This window comes from Apiospora phragmitis, assembly GCF_038363925.1.
Source record: "Apiospora phragmitis strain CBS 135458 chromosome Unknown utg000008l:1.0-3514335.0:1.0-3519231.0, whole genome shotgun sequence".
Classification (NCBI taxonomy): domain Eukaryota; kingdom Fungi; phylum Ascomycota; class Sordariomycetes; order Amphisphaeriales; family Apiosporaceae; genus Apiospora; species Apiospora phragmitis.
The window spans coordinates 417,364-439,728 of NW_027117407.1; the positions used below are offsets into that span (position 1 = coordinate 417,364).

The 22,365-nt window shown below is 50.2% G+C and overlaps 9 protein-coding genes across 9 annotated transcripts; 6 read left to right on the forward strand and 3 right to left on the reverse strand.

Moving 5' to 3' along the window:
• Positions 1-4,667: 4,667 nt before the first annotated feature.
• Positions 4,668-5,285, forward strand: PG994_008533 (uncharacterized protein; the record flags this gene model as incomplete). The annotated part of the gene is made up of 1 exon (XM_066859942.1): positions 4,668-5,285. The coding sequence occupies one exon, from the start codon at positions 4,668-4,670 to the stop codon at positions 5,283-5,285; it is 618 nt and encodes a 205-aa protein (XP_066713531.1).
• A 999-nt stretch (positions 5,286-6,284) lies between these two features.
• PG994_008534 (uncharacterized protein) lies at positions 6,285-7,133 on the reverse strand (the record flags this gene model as incomplete). Its single annotated transcript, XM_066859943.1, has 1 exon — positions 6,285-7,133. One exon carries the CDS (start codon positions 7,131-7,133, stop codon positions 6,285-6,287), a length of 849 nt encoding a protein of 282 aa, XP_066713532.1.
• A 398-nt stretch (positions 7,134-7,531) lies between these two features.
• Positions 7,532-7,981, reverse strand: PG994_008535 (uncharacterized protein; the record flags this gene model as incomplete). The annotated part of the gene is made up of 1 exon (XM_066859944.1): positions 7,532-7,981. The coding sequence occupies one exon, from the start codon at positions 7,979-7,981 to the stop codon at positions 7,532-7,534; it is 450 nt and encodes a 149-aa protein (XP_066713533.1).
• PG994_008536 (uncharacterized protein) lies at positions 7,971-8,432 on the forward strand (the record flags this gene model as incomplete). The annotated part of the gene is made up of 1 exon (XM_066859945.1): positions 7,971-8,432. One exon carries the CDS (start codon positions 7,971-7,973, stop codon positions 8,430-8,432), a length of 462 nt encoding a protein of 153 aa, XP_066713534.1.
• A 2,104-nt stretch (positions 8,433-10,536) lies between these two features.
• PG994_008537 (Kinesin-like protein) lies at positions 10,537-13,862 on the forward strand (the record flags this gene model as incomplete). The annotated part of the gene is made up of 7 exons (XM_066859946.1): positions 10,537-10,579; positions 10,660-10,819; positions 10,878-11,373; positions 11,412-12,622; positions 12,682-13,175; positions 13,251-13,446; positions 13,472-13,862. The coding sequence occupies 7 exons, from the start codon at positions 10,537-10,539 to the stop codon at positions 13,860-13,862; spliced, it is 2,991 nt and encodes a 996-aa protein (XP_066713535.1).
• An 837-nt stretch (positions 13,863-14,699) lies between these two features.
• Positions 14,700-15,068, forward strand: PG994_008538 (uncharacterized protein; the record flags this gene model as incomplete). The annotated part of the gene is made up of 1 exon (XM_066859947.1): positions 14,700-15,068. One exon carries the CDS (start codon positions 14,700-14,702, stop codon positions 15,066-15,068), a length of 369 nt encoding a protein of 122 aa, XP_066713536.1.
• Positions 15,069-15,136: 68 nt separating this feature from the next.
• On the forward strand, positions 15,137-15,349 carry PG994_008539 (uncharacterized protein; the record flags this gene model as incomplete). The annotated part of the gene is made up of 1 exon (XM_066859948.1): positions 15,137-15,349. The coding sequence occupies one exon, from the start codon at positions 15,137-15,139 to the stop codon at positions 15,347-15,349; it is 213 nt and encodes a 70-aa protein (XP_066713537.1).
• PG994_008540 (uncharacterized protein) lies at positions 15,346-19,926 on the reverse strand (the record flags this gene model as incomplete). The annotated part of the gene is made up of 8 exons (XM_066859949.1): positions 15,346-15,657; positions 15,808-16,256; positions 16,322-16,827; positions 16,905-17,089; positions 17,158-17,826; positions 17,938-18,819; positions 18,875-19,287; positions 19,869-19,926. 8 exons carry the CDS (start codon positions 19,924-19,926, stop codon positions 15,346-15,348), a joined length of 3,474 nt encoding a protein of 1,157 aa, XP_066713538.1.
• Positions 19,927-20,066: 140 nt separating this feature from the next.
• On the forward strand, positions 20,067-21,758 carry PG994_008541 (p63 protein; the record flags this gene model as incomplete). Its single annotated transcript, XM_066859950.1, has 5 exons — positions 20,067-20,192; positions 20,249-20,455; positions 20,514-20,575; positions 20,746-21,075; positions 21,134-21,758. The coding sequence occupies 5 exons, from the start codon at positions 20,067-20,069 to the stop codon at positions 21,756-21,758; spliced, it is 1,350 nt and encodes a 449-aa protein (XP_066713539.1).
• Between the last annotated feature and the right edge of the window lie 607 nt (positions 21,759-22,365).

Sequence of the window (22,365 nt, forward strand, 5' to 3'; positions counted from 1 at the left end):
ATAAGTTAACTTTAATAAGATATATTAAAAGAGGTTAAATTAATAGGTAACGGTTTAAAAAGCGACCCTTTAATAAATTTAAAGTCTTTAAAGTATACGTTATTATTAAAAAGCTTAAGTTAAAGGTTACGATAACCGTATTAAAAAAGTATCGGCAGTTCGAAGCCCTTTTTAATAAGAAGCTAAAAAACGAGTTACCGCTTTATATACGATAGGATCACGAGATAACGCTAAAAGAAGGAAAAAAGCCTCTTTTTATATCGATTTATAAATTAAACCAGGAGTATAAAGAAGCTTTAAAAAACTATGTTACGGAGAACCTTAAGAAAGGAGTTATATAACCATCCACGTCGCTAGTAGGTTTTCCTATACTTTTTCGTCCTAAAGAAAAGTAAGGACGGGAAACCTAAGTAGCGTATATATATCGATTATTAAAAGCTTAACGAAATTATTATTAAAAACCGGTACCCCTTACCCTTAATTAGCGATTTATAAAATAAGCTATTATACGCTAAAATCTTTATAATACTTAACCTCTTTAATATATATAACCTAATCCGTATTAAAGAAGGAAAGGAATAAAAAACCGCGTTTGAACTAAATACGAGTATTTCAGTATTAAGCTATACTATTTAACTTAATTAATATATTAACTAACTTTTAAATAATAATTAACTACGTCTTATAAGAATACCTCGATAAGTTTATTATAATATACCTCGATAATATCTTAATTTACTCCGGAATAACGAGTAGTATCGAAAATACGTAAAATTAATGCTTTAAAAACTATAGGACGCTAACCTATTAATTAATTTAAAGAAAAGCGAATTTTATTAACGATCCGTTATATTTATAAGATACGTAATATCTTTTAAAAAAATCCGGATAGAACCTTTTAAAATTTTAATAATTAAAGAATAGCTTACGCTTATAAGCGTTATAAACCTTTTAAAGCTATTTAAGGTCAAGACCGACGTATTAAACTATATAATCGAAAGGTAATTAAATTAACGAAAAGATAATAAAAAATCGCACTCTATTATATTCTTTTCTAAAAAACTAAATAAACTAGAACTTAATTATTAAATCTATAATAAATAATTAATAACTATTATTAAAATATATAAAAAATAGAGGTATTATTTTAACGGAATAGTAAAATTAATAAAGGTTTATACCGATTATAAGAACCTTATAATGTTTATTATTATTAAAGAGTTAAATAAATAAGAAATACGATGGTCTAAATTCTTATCGAGATTTAACCTTACTATTATTTACCGTAAAAAAAGTAAGAACAGCCGCGTTAACGTATTAAACCGATAACCGGATCATTAAGAAGAAGTTCTACCCGAAATACGAACTATCTTAACCTATAACTAAGATAATAACCTTACGCCGTTACGATAACTAAATACTACGAACTCTATATAATATAATAACGATTAGATCTCTAAGTTCTAATAATTAAATTAAACCCCGGACCTTATTAATTACGCTAAGGATTACCTAGAGAAACGAGGAAACCTGGTCTTCTATCGAAACAAGATTTATATCCTTAAAGAATACCGAAGAGATCTCGTTAAAGAATTTCACGAACACCTTATATACGGCTATTAAAAAGTATTTAAGACTTAAAAACGAATTACTAAATAATTCGATTACGAGAACCTTAAGTTAATTATAATTAAGGTAATTAATAAGTATAACCTTTATAATAAAGCTAAGGCCGTTAAATATCGACCTTATAAGGAATTATAACTAATCTTACTATTAAATAAAACATAGAAAATAATCGCGCTTAACTTTATAATTAAACTACTTTTATTAGAGTAACTATTAATTAAAATTAATTACGATAATATCTTAATAATTACGGATAAATTCATAAAGTATACCTACTTTTTACTATATAAAGAATTTAGCGATACTAGCGATTTAGCTTATACCTTCCTCTATACTATTATTAATTAATATAGATTATTAAAAACGATTATCTCTAATCGAAATAAGCTATTTACGGCTAAGATTTAAAGGTTACTTATAATATAACTCGGTATTAAGTATAAATTATTTATAATTTACCACCTTTGAATAAATAAATAAACCGAAAAAATAAACTAAACTTTAAAGTAATACCTACGTTATTATATTAATTACGAATAAAATAACTAGGTATAATTATTATTTATAATATAATTTACTTATAATAGTATAAATAACGAAACTATACGTATATTACTATTTCGGACAAATTACGAGTATAACTTAGAAATTATTAAAACACCTTTAAAGGGAGAGTTAATACTTATCGCGATTAGATAAGTTCAAAAATTAAAAGAATTCTAAATAATATTATAATAAAACCTTACTTTTTTTTAATAACGAATAAAGAAACACGCCGACTAGACCAGGTTAAAAGGATTAACCTTAAGAGAAGGAAAAAAAATCTACCTCTTACGGCGAAATATTAAAACTAAACGACCGAGCGAAAAATTAGACTTTAAAAAGATCGGACTATTTAAAATCGTAAGAATTATTTTAAAAACTAATTATTAATTATTACTATTAAAATAATACGGATATACCTTATATTTTATATTTTATTACTTAAACCAGCGGCCGAAGAAACCTTAATTAATACGCGGCTAAAAGTTAAAACGAATTAGCACGAGTATAAAGTCGACGAGATTATCGATAAAAGAAAAAAAAAGCCGAGGCTTTTAATAGTTCGTCTAATAAAAAAGGTACCTATTAAAAAATAATACCTAAGAACTTAAAAAACACTTAGCGAACGTTATTAAAAAACTACGGACGTTTAAATAACAACTTTAGGAATCGGTTCGAAAGAAAAGTCGGTCGCGTTTTAATTAATAATATTAAAGCCTCCTTAGGCTTAAACGGCTATAACGGCCTTAAACTCTCGACGCTCCTGCTCTTTTAACTCGTTTAAAGAATATAAGCTACGTTATACTAATTTAACGCCCTAAGTACGAGCTATTTCTTTTTATTTAAAAATAAATAAAACGAGCGACGGCCTCGTTAATCTAGCGCTAAAGCTCTAGAAAGCGAGCCTCCGCGGCGGACTCTTCTCGAGATAAACAGTCGTGCTCGTCTTATATACGCCGTAAAGAAAATAACGGGACCCTAATACCATTATACGCGTAACTAATGCGAATACACTCTTTATATTTATTAACGTTTTCTATTATTATATAAAGCTACCTTTTTACGAAATAACGACTATAAAGCATAACTTTAAAACCGAACTTAAAAAAAGCCTCGATAAAATCCGTATAACGAACGATAAAAGAACGATTAAGCTTAGTTCGAGATTTCTCAACGCGACTATTTATAATAAATATTTATTATAATAAAAGTAATAAAGAAAAGAAGAAAACTTATTACGTATACGAAATAGGCGGCTAGGATACTTATACGGTTTTACGCTTTAAAGATAAAGTAATTAAAAAAAGAGGATAGTGTTATAACCCGACTTAACTATACGGCTAAGAACTTTACTTACCGGTATAGAACTATAATCCCCGACTAGGCTACAATACTATAACTATAAACCGCACCGTTAGCTATACTAATATAAGCCTAGACTTTTCTTAACGACGAGCATTAGCGATAGCTACTAGATCACGTGACGTAACGAACGATTAGGGGAGATTACTAAGTATTATAAAGTATAATTAAAAGAGATTATTAAGTATTATAAAATATAATTAAAAGAGATCGCTAAGTAATAATAATTAATAATAGAGAGATTAAATATATAAAAATAAACGATTCCTTATATATTTTTTATAAATACTTTTTACTTTAATAATTAATTTAAGTATTAATTTAATTTATTAATAAAGTAAATAATTTTAACGACTTTATTATAAATACCTTTAAGTCTACGCACTTTAATTACCTTTATTTCTACGGCTATTATATATTATATCGGTAAAAGTGGACTTTTATCGCACGTTTAAATACTCTCTTATATTATTAAATATAAACTTTAGTACGTTTTACTAGGTTTCTTTTAAAACTTAGATAACGTTCGTTATAACGAGCTAGTTATAAATTAACTCTCGTTTTAAGCTTAATATTATAATTATAAATATATTAATACCGTTAAAGTTTTAATATAAAATTAAAATTATTAACGATATTAATTCGATATTTTTCGATTATTAAAAATATTTAATCAATAATAATTAAAAGATTTTATAATAAGTGAGGTTAAAAAAAGGCTACTAGTTAATTACGATTAAGCGATTTAAATTAATATTATATATAATCGGTTTAAAACACTAAAAAACATCACGAGATACGAACTAACCAACCACTAACCAACTAACGCCCTTTTGATCAACCGTTTTGCCAACTAACCAGCGCAGAATCGGCTGCAGGGGTAGTAATAACCAGCCAGCGGTACGCTGGTTAGTTTGTTGGTTGAACGGCAACACTGCCGGGGCCTGGACAGCACCGGCCGCATATCACAAGCTGCTCAGTATCTTAGAAGCTAAAGGTTTCACCGTCCACGCCCCGGCTCTGCCCATAAACAACGGCCACCGACCGCCCGACTCCTCTTTCGACGACGACGTGCAAGCTGTACGCCGGATTGTACAGCGATTGGTCGACGATGGCCAGGAGGTCCTCATGTTATGCACTCGTACGGAGGCGTCGTAGGCACGACGGCTCTCCTGGGCCTGACCCGAAAGGATCGCGAGGCAGAGGGCCTACCGGGTGGTGTGGTTCAGCTGCTCTACGCTGCCACCTTCATGCTCGCTCTCAACCAGAACATCCAAACTGTCGTGCGGGCGGTCAGCCTCCCAGGCCGGGACGGGCTGGTTTGGTTCGCCGACGACGGCACATGGTTTTTTACCGACTTTGTCTTGTTTCTTTACCAAGACCTGGCCCCGGACGACCAAGAGCAGTTGCACGGGCTGGAATGGGGCAACACGGCCATCTTGACGGGGAACACGACCTACGAGGCGTGGAAAGACGTGCCGACACTCTATGTCCGCACGACGGAGGATCGGTGGCTGCCTCCCGCGTTTCAAGACTTCTGCGTCAAGAATGCAGTCGATGCCGGGGTCGCTATACGTACGGTGGCGCTTCGTTCCGGCCACTCGCCGTATGTAAATTTTGCGACGGAGTTGACTGAGATGGCTGTTCAGGATTCGCGATCCGGTGTAATAGGTTGTGGACTGTGCCCGGGGAAGCGAACTATGTGCGTCATGATGCCGCCTCCACTGCTAGCCAGGAACAAAAGAAAGTGATCCTGTTTCCAAAAAGATCAATCCCCGTAAGGATAGTGGAGCGCGACCCATCAGTATCGCTCGTCGATAGTCGATCCGCCAATTGTCCGCTTTACACGATGTTGAGGTTAGCGTAGCAAAGTAGGTACGTGCCAAGGACTGCCTAGCTACCCCTTGCAGGGGTACTCCAGATAAAGCTGAGCTGAAAGTTGTCGGTCTCAAGGCTCATAGTCAGCTGAGACTCACACTGGCTCACCAGGGGGGAGTTTGTCCGGCTTCCTTCTAGATCGTGATAACCCTGGGCCGAAAGACTGACGCCTTCTAGGAAATGCACCAGACTAATATTACTAACAAAGAAGTCACTACATATACCTGGGAGTCTAACATGTAGTTAACTCGCCTTTCTTTTGGTTTGCGGTCCCCGGCGGTTTTGAATATAGCTTACCCAAGTCATTCTTTCATTATGTACAAGACCCTCGCTCTCATTCTTTTCTTGCTGTTGGGAGGCGTCCAGGCCAAGCCCTGCCTAACATGCACTACCGACTCGTGTTATCTGGTGGCTCTCCAGACCGGTCTCGACGCCGCGCTGTATTATGGTGCCCTACGGAAAGAAGGGATAGCCTATCACCTAAGCAAAACATGAAAGAGAACTCTTCTTCTAGACCGCGACCAGGCAGAAGGACATACTAAAAGAGTGGCAGGCGACAGTTGCCTGGGGGAAAGAGAAAAAGAGAAATAAGAGAAAAGAGAAATAAGAGTAAAAGAAAAACCCAGCACGAGCAGAATGACACTGCTATGGACCAAACCAGTTTCCAACACCAAGAGAGATAAAAGACTCTGCCCGAGGAACGATTGACAAATGGAAACCCATTCTCCAACTCCATCACCAGGAAGTTGAACTCAGCAAGTAATAAACTCCCTTCACGGCCCGCCCAGAACCGATTCCCCTCGCTATCGGTTTACCAGTTTCGAAAGTAAATATCTGTACTTGTCTTAATGGTTGAGTCCATGTCTCTCACTTCAAGCACTTTGCCTCGTCTCTCTCGACGCCAACGTGTACATGGGCTTTTTCCCTTTATCCTCAGGGTAGCCATGATATTCGTAGTCCTCAGGGGGTTCGTCGTCTCGAACTGGGCGTTGCTTTTTGAACCTGACAAAGGTGACCTTGTATACGAGATTCATGTTGAAAAACGTAAAATGGTTGCCTAGATACTGCCAATCGTCATCCTCTTTATATGTACGCGTCTGGCGTTCTTTCGCCTTCTTACTCGGCTCCGGGAAGTCATGGCGGTATTCCGGACGCGGCTCCCACCAGTTTCGACCTTCAGGAGAGTTACGCCACTCTTTGGATGTGGGACTGGTAAGATACAGTCGTGTAACATCATCCTCATCAAGCCAAGCTTGACCACCCCATGATCTGAGCCATTCCCACCCATCAGGCTCACTGAGAAAGACATGGCCATCGTTAGGTTCACGCAGGAATCTCCAGGCCTGTTCACTGTTCAGCCAATCGTACCCGTCCGTGGACCGTAGCCAGGCGCGCCCGGTGGCAGTCTGAAGCCATTGGCCTGAGTAAAGAGAGCGGTTAACACTATATGTTGTTACAGGTGGCCAGTCCCTATACGTTCCTGCGGCCTTGGGTCTTAACCAGTTTTGCCCGTACTCTGTCTTGGGGCCCACCGCAGAAAACTCGTCGAGTTCCTCCTCGCTAGAATCGCTGTCAGTAGACACATTCGGGGCTGTTCGGCTTAGAGATCTTTGTCGTTCAGCCAGGATCCTTTTGCGCTTCTCATCGAGGGCCTCTTGAATATACCCAATCGCTTTTCTTTCGTCCTCATTGGCGATGCTCTGACTCTCAAAGGTCCTCATATGGATTGATCTCTTCAACTTGGGTCAGGGGAAGAGTTGAATTCCCCGAGTCACGCAGCTCCCCCGGTCTCGGGAAGGATCCCAGAAAGGATGATAGGGTCCCACTAGTATTTTGCATTCTTCCAGATCAGAGTCGCCTTTCGACAAGTACCTGAACAGATTTGCGACAACCGCTGAGTCAGTAACTGCGTTCCCTGATTCGTTTGTAACTTGATGTTTTCTGATTAGTGCCCTTAGACGCTCGTACACCTCCATGAGCGGGAAGAGAGCACTGTAGATACGGTGCTCCCACCTGCGCTTTGCACCATTGTCTGCCGAGTCCGAGTTCGACGAATTTAGCCATTTGTCGTTTCGCGTATCTAGAAGCCCCTCGAAATAGAAAAGTGGTACATCCGGCCTCAGAGGGAGCGAATAGTGAATCCTTTTTCTCCCTCTCTCTCTTCGATCCAAAGTGAAACCTCGAACACGGGCAGCTCGATATTGGCTTTCTCGAATGCTTTCTGCCATTCAGTTACCTCCTGTGCTGGAATATTGTACTTCTTGAACTTCTCGAGATCCGCGTCGGACCCTTCCAGGAAGGCCCTGGCGGACTCGGGGTCGCCAGTCGGGAGGCGGAGGACGGTCAGGACGGCCCGTGCAGCAATCCTGAATCGCGTGTATACAAGGCTCGACTGGGCAACATGTGGCTTCAACGCTTCATACAAGGAGGAACAGGCCTGGTGGGGCGCGAAGATCCGGTCCAGGTTGGGACATTGTATCCGACCCTTGGTTTCTGGAGAGATGGGCGGTTCGTAGCGGAGGTGGACGAACTCGGGTGTTTTCACCACTTTCTGGAAGATGCTCAACATCGTCTCCGGGGCAAGCTTCTTGAAGTCACCAGGTGTTTTCTTCCGTGACTTGGTTGCCTCCGATTTAGCAGGGGGACTTCTCCTCGCCGCGGGTTTGGACCTCTTCAGCCTCCTCAGACTCGGAAGGTACTGCTGGCTCGTCGAACACGCCACGGGATTCCGCCTCGTCGCTGACTTCCTTCACCACTTGCACAACTTCCGCTTCCGATGGGGCCTCTTCTTGGCCGCCTTCTCCCCGGGCTTCCTCGTCGCCTTCCTCGACCCCCTCCGGGCTCTCCGCTTGGCGGGCCGCAGGGCGTCCGGCACGTTTTTTGGGCTTGACTCGCTCGAGTACAGCGGCGAAGAACCTTTTCAGCTTCTTGGCTCCTTTGACGACCGTAGCTGGGCTGCTGGAGCTGTTCGGGGCCCGAGGCCGCCCCAAGCGCCGACCCAGATGCGGCGGGTTCCATGATGTCTGTAGGTAGGGAAATACAGTATGAACGGGATTTATCCAGGAGTAGAATGGGCTGTTCTGGATTGAGTGCTGTGAAAGTTCACTGCTGGCAACATCATGGCGGCTTGGCCGGCCTTGATATAGGCCTTCAAGTCACATAGTGGATAGCAAGAGAAAGGGGCATGGCATGGCTGAAGCGAATAACCAACGGCGAATAATTACCACCAACTGTTTTACTCTTGAATGCTCCTCAGAAACATAGTTTGTCGATTGAGGAATGATATCTGTAATCCCAGCGTCCATATTCAAATGCTGCGGAAACAGTGCCACACTGGACAAACTACCCTTCTCTCTTTGTGGTTATTGCCGATCGACTTTCAGCACCGTAGGACGGAACATCCCTTTCAGTGTTTGCTTGTTGCCACCCCCTCCCCCCCCCACTCTCCCCGAGGAGGCCGAACGCGGCTGATTTCGACCCGGGAAGACAGGCTACCGTGCAGGACCTGTGGTACAAGGTCTCCCTTGGCTACTTCCGGGGAAAACGCTCAAGAACGACTATGGGCAAACACCTCGAAGACCGCACCACCCCTGATTTGGTGATACGGTTGGTATCGGGCAAGTCAGTGTTTGGTGTATCATTCCCCAAGCGTGAGCATTTCTCGAACTCGCACCGTTTGCAGTGTGAGGCCAGAGAGCCTCGTCCCAGTAAGTTGGATATTGACAGTCATCTACGAGATGTCATTCACTAAGCTCACCGGGGACTTTAGTCAAGTGGAGTACGTCCGTGTTGGATCCCACGTGTAGACTGTAAGTAGAGCTTCCTCGAGCCCATCTTCCCTCCATGCTCATTAGTAAATAAGTACATATATCCAGCTCCAGCTTGGATGACGAGGTCTAGAAGCTGATACAATGGGTATAAGACAATTCTCAGTGCCAAGAGATTGTATCCCGGCTTACATAACTGGGAGGTCCAGTTTTAGCATCTTGGCCACGACTACAGAACTGCTCCAGGGATAATGAGCTCGAAACTTCAAACAGTACCTCGTAGTACAGGGAAAGAGATTGAAGTCTGGACTCGAGTTGGGGCGTTCGCTGATAAGCAGCGTCATTATCGATGGTCGTTGTTAGTGTGTAGACGCGGACATAACAGGTGTTGGTTGCGATGCTGCCTAATGCATGGACCAATCAATAGGAAAGTCGTAATTCTCTCTACTGTTTGGAGAGTGCCGAACCAGGTAATTTCTAGAGAAACCCACCTCATCTTTGCTCTTCAATCGAGTACGCGCGACTTGCAGAGCCAAGTCCCCTTTTATCGGGCTGTTCTTGAGGCGGATCTCTGTGCATACTTTTCAAGTGGGCACTTTGGCGCGGAGCGGAGCTGGAGAAGATGTGAGATTCGCGAGTATGTGCACTACATGCAGCCACCCTTAAAAAGTAATGCACCATCGTCACTTCGGTGTAGTTGTGGTACATAGCAAAACAGACGGACTTCAATCTCAATTCTCCAACACTTTCAATGAACACCTTCGGAGACATCTTTTGGATTTTGTCTCATCTCTTCCCATGCTTGCCATGCCACTGGAAATGGAGCCGATGGCTGTGACGTTTAGGCGCCAAGGCCTCCCTAAGGGGACGCTAGAACAGCTGGCAAGGCTACGAATCAACGGGCGTTCGTTGGAAGCTGTGTCTGGCTGTGTCTTGTTTTGATGCCGCCCCACCACACCCCCACTATCCTCCTTTTGCCAGGGCTAGTTTGGCTTCCGGTTGCTGTGGTAAAGGCGCTAAAGCCGGAAACAGCACGAAAAGCACGCCGTGCCAATAGCACAAAAAGCGAGCTGAGGGTCCCCCAAGTGACCCCGTCTTCATCGTGAAATGACGACGAACTGCAACCACCAGAGTCTCTGTTCCTTACATACATCATCGTACTGGCATTACAGCTTTTTCTTACCTTCTTCTACTTTCCTTGACGAAACGATTTTGACGACCATCACCCACCAACCGTCGATACCCCTCCAACCCGAGTCGCTAAATACCAAAGTAGAATCACAACAATAACAGCATCACCACCATCCCTCCTGTCGGCCCATCTTAACAAATTGATGTTACGCGAACCCCAACCAACATGCCAATTCCGGACCCGGGGGCCTCATCTATCACAGTCGCTGGTGAGTACTTGCCTAACAGCAATCCTTCGGACCCAACCAAGGTGCCAGAGGGCGTAAACATGGGATTGACTCGCAACCAGTACGAGTGCGACCCTTCACAATAAGGGAAGCCGCACAACTACACCGAAGTGACAATGGCACAGTATTTCTTGGAGATGGCTCCTTAGCGGGCGTCCCCACACCCAAGCTCAAGCAGAGCGGCATCAGATCGGTCATCAAGGTCGTCGATGACAGGTGTCTGTGAGTACTGCCCACATCCCGAGAAAGAGTGACAAGACTGACGACGTTGGTCCACCAGAGTATTCGACCCTCCCGAAGATAACCCCGTCCAGAAGTTCTTGAGATCCGTCGTCCCCAATGGCAAAAAGGTCAAAGACCAAGTATTCGCCTTCGACCGCGTCTTCGACGACAACACCACCCAGAACGAGGTCTACGAAGGCACAACCAAGAACCTGCTGGACAGCGTCCTCGACGGCTACAATGCCACCGTTTTCGCATACGGCGCCACCGGTTGCGGCAAAACGCACACCATCACCGGCACGGCCCAGATGCCTGGCATCATCTTTCTCACCATGCAGGAACTGTTTGAGAAGATCGGCGAGAGGAGCGACGAGAAGCACACCGAGATAACCTTGTCCTACCTGGAAATTTACAACGAGACGATCCGAGACTTGCTGGTCCCCGGTGGCAGCAAAACAGGCTTGATGCTGAGGGAGGACGCCAACGCCGGCGTCACCGTCTCCGGCCTCACAAGTCACCATCCAAAGGACGTCCAAGAGGTCATGGATATGATCGTGCAGGGAAACGAATGGCGCACGGTTTCCCCACAGAGGCCAACGCCACTTCGTCCAGATCACACGCCGTCCTCCAAATCAACGTGGCTCAAAAGGATCGAAACGCCGCCGTGAACGAGCCCCACACCATGGCCACGCTCAGCATCATCGATCTGGCCGGAAGCGAACGAGCCAGTGCGACCAAGAACCGCGGCGAGCGCCTGATGGAGGGTGCCAACATCAACAAATCCCTCCTGGCCCTCGGCAGCTGCATCAATGCCCTCTGTGATCCCCGCAAGAAGAACCACGTCCCCTACCGAAACAGCAAGCTCACGCGACTGCTCAAGTTCTCTCTGGGAGGCAACTGCAAGACGGTCATGATTGTGTGCATCAGCCCCTCGAGCATACATTTCGACGAGACCCAAAACACCCTACGCTATGCCAACCGCGCCAAGAACATCCAGACCAAGGTGACGAGGAACGTCTTTAACGTCAACCGTCACGTCAAGGACTTCCTGGTCAAGATCGACGAGCAAATGGCCCTGATTAACGACCTCAGGGCTCAGCAAAAGGACAACGAGAAGATCTTCTTCGCCAAGTTCCAGAAGCAGCTCGAGAAAAGGGATGTGTCGGCCCGAGAGGGCATCCAGCGAATCCGCCTCGCCTACGAAAATTCGGCTCCCAAGAGACAAGATAAGGTCAACCACCTGAAGAAGCTCCGATGCATCGAGAGGAGGATTGGCCTCCTGTCCTCCTGGATAGCCGCCTTCGATACTGTCTGCGACACCAAGGAGGATGAGGACTGCATGCCCAACAACCTCGCGGCGATGCGCAAGACGGCGCAAGGGATCCTGCTCGAGCTCGAGAACAGCCGGCACCACCTGCACCAGAAGCTGGAGAAGACGAATTGGGAGCGTGCTATTGACACGGCCCTCCAACATAGCATAACCCAGCTCCCCACAAACAATGGCGCCGCGGATACTGGCGAAGTTTCGAGATTGCAGCGCGAGGCCGAGCTCCTCAAGTCCAACTTCGCGCGTGACTCGTACCGCGAAGTGTTGGAGCAGGACAAAGCAGGAGACGCCGGTATGATGCAGGTTCTGCTCACGGCACAGTTCGAAATCATGGCCTCGCTATCCGAGACCATGCACATGGATGAACAGGAGGCTATCACCCACGCCAAGACCATCATCAACCGTTTGCTAGACACTGGATTCTCCGCTGCTTCCCATATCGTGAAGCCCGAGGGCGGCAAGATGCCGGTCGAGAGGTTTTCTCCATCTAAGCGTGGAACCCCGAAGCGCAAGAAGGCGGCCAACATTCTGCCAGACATGGCAACCCTATTCCTATCCCAGCTTTGTCGGCACCCGTCGAGGAGCAGGGGTCTCCAGTAAGGAGGTCACCGCGGCGGCGCAAGGCCGTCAACCCTGGAAAAGGAGTTTCCTTCACTCCCGTGAAGAAAAAGCCGGCGCAACGCGGGGTGCGATGGCGAGACGATGATGGCGAATCCGGCACCTTGGCCGACTTCGAGAAGACGCCTAAGAAGTTCGAAGTCAGCCCGGAGATGCCTCCGCCCGAGAAGAGTATTCCTCCTCCCGTGGCTTCGGCGTATCTGGAGAATCTGTCTAACGAGGACAGCGATGACGACTCGAGTCCTTCTCTGCTCGGGCCCGAGATCTCTTCCATTCCCGCCGCGAAGCCTAACCGGTTCCAGGCGGGCTTCTTGTCGAAGGGGCGGACCTCGAGTATCGGCACGGCGGGTGGCTCACCCGTAGCTCCCAAGATGTCCCTGAGCTTGGCGCCTTCGGAGGACGGCCGGGCCAGTCCGCTTCGGGATCTCTCAAACTGCTAACATCATTTCGCCCCCGAACAACCGTCGCACCTCGGTCTCGCCTAAGCCGTCCTTCCTGCCGACACCCTCGTTCGTTACCAGCTCCCCCTCGAGCTCGAACAACGAGAACCGGCCGCCCTCAACTTCGAACCCAACTCGGACTCGGAGACGAGCCTGATCGACACGAGCAAGCTCCGCTCGGCCCTGCACGCCACCAAGCGCCGCGACCGTCTTTTATTGGTGGGGCGTCGGGCGCGCGGCGCGTGTCCTCGATTGGCTCTTTGTCAGGGTTCGGTTCGCCTCCAGCAAGCCGACGAGCGCCTACACCGGCCCGCTGGCGTCGGCCACGAACGGCATCAGCCGGCTGCGCCGCGGCAGCGCCGAGCGGCGTAGGAGTCCGCCCATTACGTGCTCGCCGCAAGACATGAGCCAGGGCAGTAGGGATAGGGCCTTTACGCCCGGCCAGGCGCGGCGGATGGGGTTCAGCAGCAGCCTCCGGGGTGGTGGTGGCGGCAGCAGTCCCGCGAGCAGCGAGAAGTCGACCGCCGGGGGCCGAGGCAGCAAGGAGCGGGAGGCGGCCGGCCTCAGCAATGCCCGGAACAGCCGTAGGATCACTATTGGTGGCTCTTCGATGCTGGCGGGCGGGGCGCGCAAGGATTGGGGGTTGGTTTGGCGGTGACGGGGAGGGGGATGTTAATGGCTGAAACGTTTGGGTGTTTTTGGTCTTTTCGGTGTGCATTCTTGAAAGTGTCTATTCTTTCGACCTGCACAGATTGAATCGATGGATGGAATGGTCTGTCTTTTCCCCTTCCTCACTCAAGGTTAGAGAGAAATGGTTGGTTGGTGTTGGAACTTGCATGGAGTTGCCGGCTTTTCTATACTTTGTTCTTTGTCCGTTCCCCCAGGCAGGGCCCTCTCACGTGCTTCTCCGCCGTGGGCAGGAGCAATATCGCAGATACTGCTGATTGTCGTCGTCGTCGACGACTTAATTGGCGTTGTTGTGCGGATGCCACGTCCATCGTGGTTTGTTTTCTTTTTTGTACTACTACTCCCTGTACACACAAATATTCTCACGCTTGAGGTCTGTCTTTTGCTCACCCGCCCGCCACTGCGCGGTTGGGTTGGGGCTTGGCGAAGATGAAAAAGGCTTTTCACGTTTCGTACGATAATGGCATATGATATATTGCTCGCTTTTGGAAATGTTTGTCTATTTGGTGTGTGTGCTCGTATTATTTCGCGGTGGTTTGTGTGATTGTTGTTCGTATGTTGTGCGTGTATTACTGTTCTCGTCAGCTCAACTCACTTGTACTTGCAAAAGGCGACTGCGATTCGGGGGACGGAACAGACGATGAACGAAAACCAGGTAAACATTGTACATGATGATGATTGGCCCATCCATCCTACCGAAACGCCATGTATGTGGCTCCTCCTAACTGATGATGAGCGTAAATGATGCATGGTAGACTTTCCTGGCCTTGGGAATGTTTCTTCGACATCGTATTTTTACAATAACAACATGCGACGACTGATACCCACTCTCTGTACTATCATCACATCTCCATCAATTCATCATTTCACATCAGCATCCCATCCTCCCTTCTACCTCCCACGCCCATCCTCCGTAACCCCTCCAAACTTGACACTCTTCCTCCCTCTCGCGATCCGTACGGTCCGACTTGGGAGCGGTATTGTTGGCACCAGACCCAGACCCAGCCCCATGCGCCGTCGCGGGCGCCGACTCAGCATTGTTGTGGCTGTTGCTGATGCTGTTGGCACTGGTATTGCTGAAAGCCGACGCGAGATGACTGCTCATGCGCCCGGGACTGGAACTGAGCACGCTCATGATGCCGCCGCCCGTCGATCGGTTGCCGTTTTGATAGCCTGATGATAACCGGTCCGGTTCGTTTTCTCTCCGCTCCCCCCACTTCCTGTTCCTCCCGTTCCTCCCGGCCAATGCCCGCGAGCGCTAGCGCCTCCCGCACGCCCTCGACAGCGCGGCTCTGCGACACCTCGACGATATCACTGCGCACCCCGCCAACGACAGCAGGCGCCGATCCGGCATACGGCTCAAACGCGACCGCGCCCGCCGCCGCCGTGCTATGCCGCCGCGACGACGCCGTAGACGAGGCCACGGTGCCAGCAAGTTCCCTCCGCTACTGGTACTAGCTTGCTGCTGCTGATGCCTCTGGTGGAGCGCCGCCGAGGAAGCCGAAGCCGCCAACGGGGTACCCGCGCGCGTCTGTTCCTGACGGCGCGGCCGAGCTCCTCGGCCTTGGCCATGCTCGTCTCGTTGCGCCACTTGCCGGGCAGGCAGGCGTGGCCGCAGCCGTCGAGGGGCAGCAGCCGTCGCTGTAGGTTTCGGGCACGGCCGAGTCGTGCGACTGCAGCAGGGACATGAAGTTAGGAGGAGGGTTATTATTATGGCCACCATCACGACCACCGGGTGTAGACGCGCCGCTAATGGTACCTGCGCGCTGCCTGATAGGTGTTGCCGTGGTTGGGCGGCGGCGTTGCAGGAGGAGCTGGTGTCGTCACGGGCGCGTGCCAGCCCTGGATACAGGTAGCGTGCCCCCCGTGCGCGCACCCGGGACAGTACCACCAAGTCGCTAGCACGGCATCGTCACCCCCTCCGCCCCAGCCGCCGAGCGCGCCAGCGCCTCCGCCATCGGGACCGGCGTCATTGCCGCCGCCGTAGCGTCGCGGTGCCCGCAGATGGCGCAGGGTGCCATGGTCGCGCGGCAACGCTCGCACTTCCAGACAGCATTCGCCGCCGCCGTCTCAGAGCGGTCGATCTCGCGCGGCTTGTGGCACTGCGAGCACGTGAAGCCGACGTTGACGCGCTGCTGCGCGCGGTTGAAGATGGCCGTGTAGTTGTCGCCCCACACGTCGACGCCATTCGGCCAGTCGCGCACGCAGAGGTTGCGCAGCAGCGCGGCCTCGACGAAGAGGCGCTGGTCATGAGGCGGCTGTGGTGGTGCGACAGCACGGCCGCGGCCTGGCCCGGGTCGATGACGTCGTCGGGGACGAGGGGCTTTAACAACAACACCATCGCGGACGCGTGGAGCGCCGAGTGCTGCGCCTCGAACGCGAGTGCCCGCGCGAGCAGCTTGTACGGGTCGAGCGGGGGTAAGACTGTACGAGTCTTGGCGTTGGCAGCGTCGGCGAGCAGGGGGAAGGGGAAGTCGGGGTCGTCCGGCCATGGCATGAAGTCCGTCTCGATGACGGTTTTGGAGGTTTGCTCTTCCGGCCTGCCGAGCGCAACGCGTTCGTTAGACGTCTTGCGGGGGGACATGGATCGCATGACTTCCAATCTCGGAGCGGGATGCTCGATTGGGTGCTGCGATGCCTCGTGGGTTATCTGAGGAGAGTAGTCGCTCTCAAGGCTATCCGCCGTCGTCTGGGAGATCATGAAGATCTCGCCGAGGTCACTCGAGTCCTGCCGGACAGGTGCACGGGGAAGTGAATGCTTCTTTTGATCCGGGGAAGCCTCCAGTTGCCGGCCTCGTATGCGGCTTTCATACTCCTCTTCGGGCGTGGAACGAGAACCAGAACCAGAACCAGAACCACTCTTTGATTCCGGGTGCCCTGTTGAAGCTGGCGGCGGGATAGGTGGATAAGACGAATTTGACACACTTGCCTCGTGGCTTGTATCTGACATGAGAAGAGTATGGGCAAAAACTCTCGTCGGAATCCTGGCGGCCCACCGTCATGCGTTGCCTACTATTTGAAGTTTTCGGCGGCATATTCCAGCAATAATGGCTTTCTCTTCCTGGGCATATCTATGGCTTTCGGCAGCACGTCCACAGCCTCCATATCGTAGAAATCATAGCCTTCGGTGCTGGAAATCTGACTGTCATGCGAGACTTCTGATAACGGTGCGGAATCAAGGCGTTTCCGCCCACCCGCCTGCGCTCGGCATATGCCGAGTTAATCAGGTTGGAGTTCAGGTTCGGAGGAAGAGTAAAGCTCCCTACCTCCTGAACTGGCGTCAGCATTTGGCCAGATGACCGGAACTGATGTGGGTCTTCCGGAGCGCCTTCATCAGCCGGTCGAGCTAGCGGTGTAGCGGCATTCGATTCACTATCAATCTCCTCGGTTAAGAGATATTTCTTTAGTGTCTGTCGGCTTTCCACTGAGGAGACCGACGGCGCTCTTCTCGGTGAGGACTCGCTGCTGACTTTTAGTTGCGGCAGGGACCCATACTTGGGTAGGTTGGCTTTCGAGTCTGACTTCTCAAGGAGACCATTCGGCTTTGAGTTCTTACGTCGTGTCGTTCGCATCTCCAGATGGTATTCAGACCTCCGGGTGAGCAGCAAGTCCACTGCGTATGCCAATATCCTCCATGTTTGGGCAAGTCGAAACTGGCTAACTGTCTCGGCTGCTCGAGCATAGTGATCCATAATACCTGCGGACCCTTTCATTGAGAGGCCGTTTGTTGTCTTCATCCAAGGGAGACCCTTTTCCAGGGCTTCGAGGTAATGAGACGCGAGATACTGATATATGGCTGTTTTCGAAGCTACCGGGACGTGCCCAATCGCCATGATTTGTTGAGGTTTGAAGGTTCCTGTCAAGTTGATAGCCTGCTCTAGTGAGATGATGGGCTCTTCCGTACCAGTGCCAGAAGGAGGGGTGGTACTGTAAGGCTGTGTGGAGCGTACGTGAGGCCTCCGTCTTCTGCCGCCACGCTTTCGAGGGCCGAGAAAACTGCCGACCACGTCGTCTTCCGAGTCGCTTCGGCTTACTCAGCATCTGACCAGAAGGGCTGGAACTAAAGAGGAGGTGACTTCGGGTACAGCCGTTGTTGGACGCGGTCTCGGGGGATGTGCTCTTTCTTCAAGCATCATGACTACATCACCAGATGGAGAAAAGTCGACACTCGAGAGAGGTTGCCTATCCATGACCTTGGGAGCGAACGCAACGTCGCACTGAGAGAAGAGCCCATCTAGACCGGCAGTCCAGAGGAGGTCTTGATCATGCCAGAGCAGGGCGCTCGGAGAAATGTCGAACCGGTCAATTTCCTTGTACGGCATCGTGGGACGGCCAAGGTCCCAGATATGCACACCGGAAATGCCATACTTTTTGCCGTGGCCACTGTCTCCGTATGATACCGCAACCTGGGCCGCTCGCTTTCCCTGTGCCGTAGCAGACCATAGCGGCGGTCGCCACGAGAACAACACTGACAGGCGCTGGTGCTGAAATCGTCCATCTTGGCTTCTGCTTCCTTTCGCGGTGGTAGATATATCCCAAAAGTGGCATTTTCTGTCGAAGCCGCCGCTGATCAGGTGGTTTCCGTCAGGGTGCCACGAGATAGATGATGTCCCCCGCGGCGATGCATGGGCATTAATCTTCAAAAGCGGCGCATTGGCTTTCTTGACATCCCATTTCAAGATGGCTCCCGAGTCCGTGGCGCATGCAAAGATGAAGCCGTCCTTAGGGCACCATTTGATATCCCGAATTCCCTCCGAATTGCCCTGAAACGCCTTGAAAGCGCGAAACGTAAGCTGGCCACTCCTCGTTGTTTGAGGGACGCGCACATCGAAAAGCCGCACAATACCCTCTTGGCCGCCTGACAACAAAAGTGAATTCTTGTGAGGATTGCTATCCAGCTTGTTTATCTGGCGCGACTCCTCCTGGGTCTGGATGACGTCCAAAACAGTGCCGCCGGGTGTTCAGAGCCGAGGCGGCTAATACATTGTACTGGAAGATCTGGCCGCTGGCGCACGCGGTGAAGATGGTGGGCTCGCCCTCGTGGTTGGAAGACCACTTCACGTCCTTGATGGCTAGCTGACTCCCCGAGATTGGCGGATCGGTTCGCCTGTTGCGCCTGGATGTAGGCACGGAGGTCGACGCCCTCGCGAACATGAAGCCCGTCAATGTGGATAGTCTTGAGGATGTCGCGACCGCCGAGAACGGCGAGGCGGCCGTCGGCGGATCGATCGAGGCAGACGATGGGTTGCGATGCCTGGTAAATGACGTTTTGCGACTGGTTCGGGCGGTACGAGGTCGGGGAGGGGCGAGCTTGTCGGGCCCAGGTTGCTGTTGTCGTTGGCCGTGGAGTCGCTCTGCGGCCGGCCGAGCAAGCGGCGCATGATCTTGGAGGAACCCTGGTTATACATGTCGGTAGTCTTTGGCTATCCAAGCCGAACAAAATAGCCGAGGCGTTTCATGGTTTGGGTGAATAGGGCAATGGTGGGACGAGGTAGAGGCGTCTTTCAGCCCTCGAACAACATTGGGCCCTGTCGCGCGGGGGAGTTTGCGAAAGTCTAGGCGGTAGCACACAAATAATTGAGTAGGAGTGAGCTAGTGTGCAAATATGATGTATTTCTTGGTATTACACCAGCTCTTTGCGACCATCGCCGACGTGGTTAGAAGTATGTAGTATCACAGACTTGTCTTGGTCCTGCTGTACCAGCTCAAGTCCAGTCATGGAATACATTTGGTAGGCATCCCGAGGCACCTATTACTGGAGGTACTTACAGCATGCATTCTGCCGGTTAATGCCGCCAAGATCCACCGAACAGCTGGGGTAGTACGCTGCACTCTGCAGGGATCACGCCAATTGGTTAGGTAATGACGTTGCTTTCTAAAGGCTAGGCGTAGGCGGTATAGATCAATGAGCTAACAACACCAGGCCTTCTGGACCTCAACCTCAAGTGCTCAGTTCATCCCACTTGGTTGGACACACCAAGGACACCCACCATTGAGACGTTTGTTGCACCGAAGTTGTGGGAGTTCACATGCATGGCTCCAGCTCCGATCCATTGGTAGCAGCAGGGTTAGGTGACAAGCAAAAGAGGGCTCCAATTACACAAGATTCCACTACCAACACTCCTCCCGACCAAGGAATGCTGTTGGTGTCCGTCGCAGCTTGCTTTCCAACAACATGTCTTTCTCTAGGGAGTCTACCCGACCTCTGTTGACGCCCCAGAATCGGCGATTGCGACATTTGCACGGCATCTACCTGCGAAATCTGACCTTTGAACGACACCAATTGAAGACGACCGATGACGTCGATCTCAGCAGAGGCTCGCCAAACAAGCTCGACACCTGAAGAATGCGCCCCAGCTTCACCACTCCGCCTCCTCCGACACTCTGAGCGACAGACCCCCAACCTCGCCGACGCAGTACCAATCTCGCCAACAAGAGCCCGGTTACGCGTCAAAGGCAGCTGGAATTGGCCATCAAAGCAGGGCTGCCGATGTCTTCTTCTCGCTGCATGTCCAAGGTGTGGACGATCCAGTCTACATCAGTGAAGTCGGCACGCGATCGACGGTATGCAAATGTCGCAAAATATGTTATTTACTAATCGCTAATGTTACTGTTTGGCTAGAACTTCGACTTCAGCTTCTTCGAGCTTGCGAAGCAGACTTCCACATCTCTCGATCCTCTCAAGTAACCGTCAAAGTCTGGGCCAGCGTCGCGGAGAGTGGCTGTTTCTTCTGGAAGAACTAGTCGACCTTCGCCAGCTCAACTTCATTGGGACACTGATCAACCACCAATTCCCACCCAACTGCCTGCGTTTTCCATCTGATCGACGGTGTCTATACACTCGAGCTTCCGAGTCGAGTCCCCGAGCCGAAGCGAGGCCCTGTCTTGCCCACCTCGTCTCACAATGCTTTGATGAAACTCTCGAACCTGGAGGCCTCCATACAGGATGCGCTTGCTACATGCGAGTCGGTGACCGGCCATATCACCACAGTACTGGAGCAAATACCCCCGGACGCCGTCCCCGAAGAGGAAGAGAATGTGAAACTGGTGAACAAGAGCCTAGCCGCCCAGCAGCGGAAAATGCGCGCAGCCGAGGCCCGCCGCGACCAGCTCCAGGCTTCCATTGCGGCCCGCCGACCGCCATCATCGAGGGTCGCGCGGCCCAAAAGAGCGTGGAACAAGATGTCGAGCATGCCAACGCGAAGCTACCGGCATCACGCCACGCCATCTCCATGGTCCAAGAATTGATCCGCGGCCAGCGACGGCGCATCTGCGAGGATCTACCCATGTCTTCCCCATCACACAGGCACCATCGGCCCCTCCCCTCGCTTTCCAGATCTGCGGGCTGCCGCTGCCGAACACCTGCTACGATCCTACTTCGTCTACCGCCTCCGAGGACGCTTTGTCAGCAGCGCTGGGCTACGTGGCCCAGGTCACCAACTTGCTACAGTTCTACCTTTCGGTGCCGATTCCATATCCCATCAGCGTGTACGGGTCGCGAAGCAGCGTCCGGGACGACATTTCGCAGATAGCCGATACGCAACGGTCGTTCCCGCTCTTTCTGCGGGGCGGGGCTACGGCGCAGTACCGGTTCGAGTACGGCTGGTTCCTGCTGAACAAGAACATCGAGGCCCTCTGCGTGGCATCCGGCCTCAAGGTCGTCGACATCCGCCACACGCTGCCCAACCTGAAGTATCTGCTCTACGTGTGCAGCGCCGGGACCGATGAGCTGCCGGAGCGCAAGCGCGGCGGCATCCGGGGCCTCTTCGCGGGCAAGCTGAAGGGCCGCATGAGCGTGGACGAGATGGGCGGCGGCAGCAGCGCTGGCGGCAGTCGTCGGGGGAGTGCCGAAGCGACGCGGCCATGAAGCAGCGGGACGAGCTGCGGAAGGCCCTCGAGGGGCAGCAGCGGGGAGTGGGCGGAGAAAATAACAACAGCGACAGAATGGGCGCTGCTGGACTGGGGCCGAAGAGAGCGCCGAGTCCGCGGTTCGTTGAGGTGCTGCCGCCCTTTGAGGAGGGACTTCGGGTCACGCTGCGGACCAAAGGTTTGCGGGGAGAATATGGTGAAGTGAGGTGGAGAGATGGGGCCACCAGGCCTTGGGGCTGGAGATTTCGCCACGGAAAGAGATAGGGTTGACATTTACCCCGGACCTTGCAGAAACTGTGAGTGAGGTGTGGTTGGTTGGGCAAGGTGCAATGTTGCGCATTTAGCGTTGATTTCTGTGATACCCGTGTACGAGTTTGTTACTATGATATAAAGCAGTAATACAGCTGAGTTCAGATCACCTGGAAGAAGTGAGGACATGTAATTGATTGACTACTTGGTCTGCATGTGCGTCATCTTGTATTTACTCTTACCATATGCAACTCTAGTAGCAGCCAACATCATTCTTCCCCTTCCCGCTCACCCATCCCCCCCCCTTTTTTCCCTTCCCAAGCTTTCAAAGGTGTGCAGATAAATGTGACTCCAAT